Consider the following 2,500-nt stretch of genomic DNA (forward strand, 5'->3'; position numbering starts at 1 on the left):
GGACATAGCTGGTCTTAGCTGGTCTTAGCTGGTTTAAGATGGACATAGCTGGTCTTAGCTGGTCTTAGCTGGTTTAAGATGGACATAGCTGGTCTTAGCTGGTTTAGGATGGACATAGCTGTCTTAGCTGGTCTTAGCTGGTTTAAGATGGACATAGCTGGTCTTAGCTGGTTTAGGATGGACATAGCTGGTCTTAGCTGGTTTAAGATGGACATAGCTGGTCTTAGCTGGTCTTAGCTGGTTTAAGATGGACATAGCTGGTCTTAGCTGGTTTAGGATGGACATAGCTGGTCTTAGCTGGTCTTAGCTGGTTTAAGATGGACATAGCTGGTCTTAGCTGGTTTAGGATGGACATAGCTGGTCTTAGCTGGTCTTAGCTGGTTTAAGATGGACATAGCTGGTCTTAGCTGGTTTAGGATGGACATAGCTGGTCTTAGCTGGTCTTAGCTGGTTTAAGATGGACATAGCTGGTCTTAGCTGGTTTAAGATGGACATAGCTGGTCTTAGCTGGTCTTAGCTGGTTTAAGATGGACATAGCTGGTCTTAGCTGGTTTAGGATGGACATAGCTGGTCTTAGCTGGTCTTAGCTGGTTTAAGATGGACATAGCTGGTCTTAGCTGGTCTTAGCTGGTTTAAGATGGACATAGCTGGTCTTAGCTGGTTTAAGATGGACAAGCTGAACGCAATCCGATGGGTAAGTCTGGGTTTGGCGGTTTCCAGGAGAACTGTACTTGTACTTGACTGCATTGTGCCGAGTGTAAAGTTTGGTTGAGGGGGGGTTATGGTGTGGGGTTGTTTGGGGGGGGGGGGTTATGGGGGGGGGGTTGCTTTTAGGGGTTGTCTCCTTAGTTCCAGTGAAAGGAACTCTTAATGCTTCAGCAGACCAAGACATTTTGGCAGACCAAAACTTCCCAACTTTGTGGGAAGAGTTTAGGGATGTTCCTGTTCCAGCATGACTGCGCTCCAGTGCACAAAGCAGGACCATAAACACACTCCTAAACCTTGTGGAAAGCCTTTCCAGAAGAGTTGAAGCTGTTTGGAGCAACTCCATATTAAACCCTACGGATCAGGAATGGGATGTCATTAAAGTTCATGTGCATGTAAAGGCAGACGCCCTAAAACTTGGTAATATAGTGGAGTTGGTCTTAGTTGGTCTTAGCTGGTCTTAGCTGGTCTTAGCTGTTTTTTTTTAGCAGGTAATACCGTGATACTATACTATAGAGTGAAGACTATATTCATGCAGCCGAATGATAGTGCGAGACTCTTCAGAGAATACCATGGTACTATTATCATGTACACGATCATTCACACACATACACATTTTAACGCATGTCTATTGATGGTGTAGTGCCGAGGTCAGCAACAGGCACAGATGTGGCTTTCTGTTAATGACTGTCCTCCTACAGGATCTAACCCAGAGTAACAGCAGTCACACAACACACACTAACAGTCTGTCACAGGCAATTCTAGTTGCATCTTTCCTCAATTCATTTCTTAAATTATCATTTGACTGTGATCTGGCCTGCCATCTAGAGGCGAAATGTTTTTTGGCCCGATGCCAAACTTATTTGCCGACCCCTGGTGCAGTGGCTAATAGTGGCACCATTAATGTGTTTGATCGAATCAGAATCTAAATGTCTAATATACACTTAATTACTTCTGATTTTATATGTTAATATGAATGCCAGTGATGCTGTTGTTTATAGCCACAACACAAAGACGACCTCATGGATTGACCCTCGGTGTCAGGACAAACCGCCCAAACCTCTGGAGGACTGTGAAGATGATGGTAAGACCAACACTAGTGCGCCAGGACTCGTTAGCACACACTTCATTCTGCGCTGTGCGGACGCCATGATGATCTGATGTTTCGAAAGCTACTCTATGCCTGGCTAGATAACGTAAGGCTGTGTTTAGCCAGCTCTGTATGTCTCTGCACGGACAGCCCTCGAGGAATGAACTTTCCAGGCTTATGGTCCTTGCTAGGGCTGGGTTTCGATTCAAATTTTAAGAATCGATTCGATTCCGATTCTCAAGATCTTGAATCGATTATCATTATTCGATTCGATCCGATTCGATCCGATCTGATCCGATCTTCGAAATTTAGATAATGGTTTTTGAAAAAAGCATTTTTTTCCAGCTGTTACCTGAATTACAGGACTGTAGTTATGCAACATATTGATACTATTATTATAGACATTCAACTGCAAATTAATGGAGTATTGTTGTAAAGAACAATCCCCCTTCCAGAGTGTTGATACAACTGCTTTCACAAACTTGCACTGGTGTAGACGACCGAGGACGCAGAGGTATATCAGCAGCAGTAGACCGATTATTTAGACGCGAACCTGATGTATTATTAAAAATGACATTAAGAATTTTCCAAAAAGCTGCTACAGTTCAGATGCAAATGCTACTTTATTTTTTATTTTAATGATCAACATTTAGAACACATTTGTTCTAAGCCAGTGCAAATGTAAACAGATTGTTGGTTACTGTC

General features: G+C 43.2%; 1 protein-coding gene across 10 annotated transcripts in view; it reads left to right on the forward strand.

Moving 5' to 3' along the window:
- magi1a (membrane associated guanylate kinase, WW and PDZ domain containing 1a) overlaps positions 1 to 2,500 on the forward strand; it is a 115,877-nt gene that overhangs the window by 66,311 nt on the left and 47,066 nt on the right. For all 10 annotated transcript variants that reach the window (XM_081349694.1, XM_081349685.1, XM_081349688.1 and 7 more), the window contains exon 5: positions 1,707 to 1,789. In XM_081349694.1, the coding sequence (XP_081205820.1) occupies positions 1,707 to 1,789 (83 nt within the window). The remainder of the gene's footprint in view (positions 1 to 1,706; positions 1,790 to 2,500) is intronic.

Source organism: Scardinius erythrophthalmus (assembly GCF_964197995.2).
Source record: "Scardinius erythrophthalmus genome assembly, chromosome: 20".
Lineage (NCBI taxonomy): Eukaryota > Metazoa > Chordata > Actinopteri > Cypriniformes > Leuciscidae > Scardinius > Scardinius erythrophthalmus.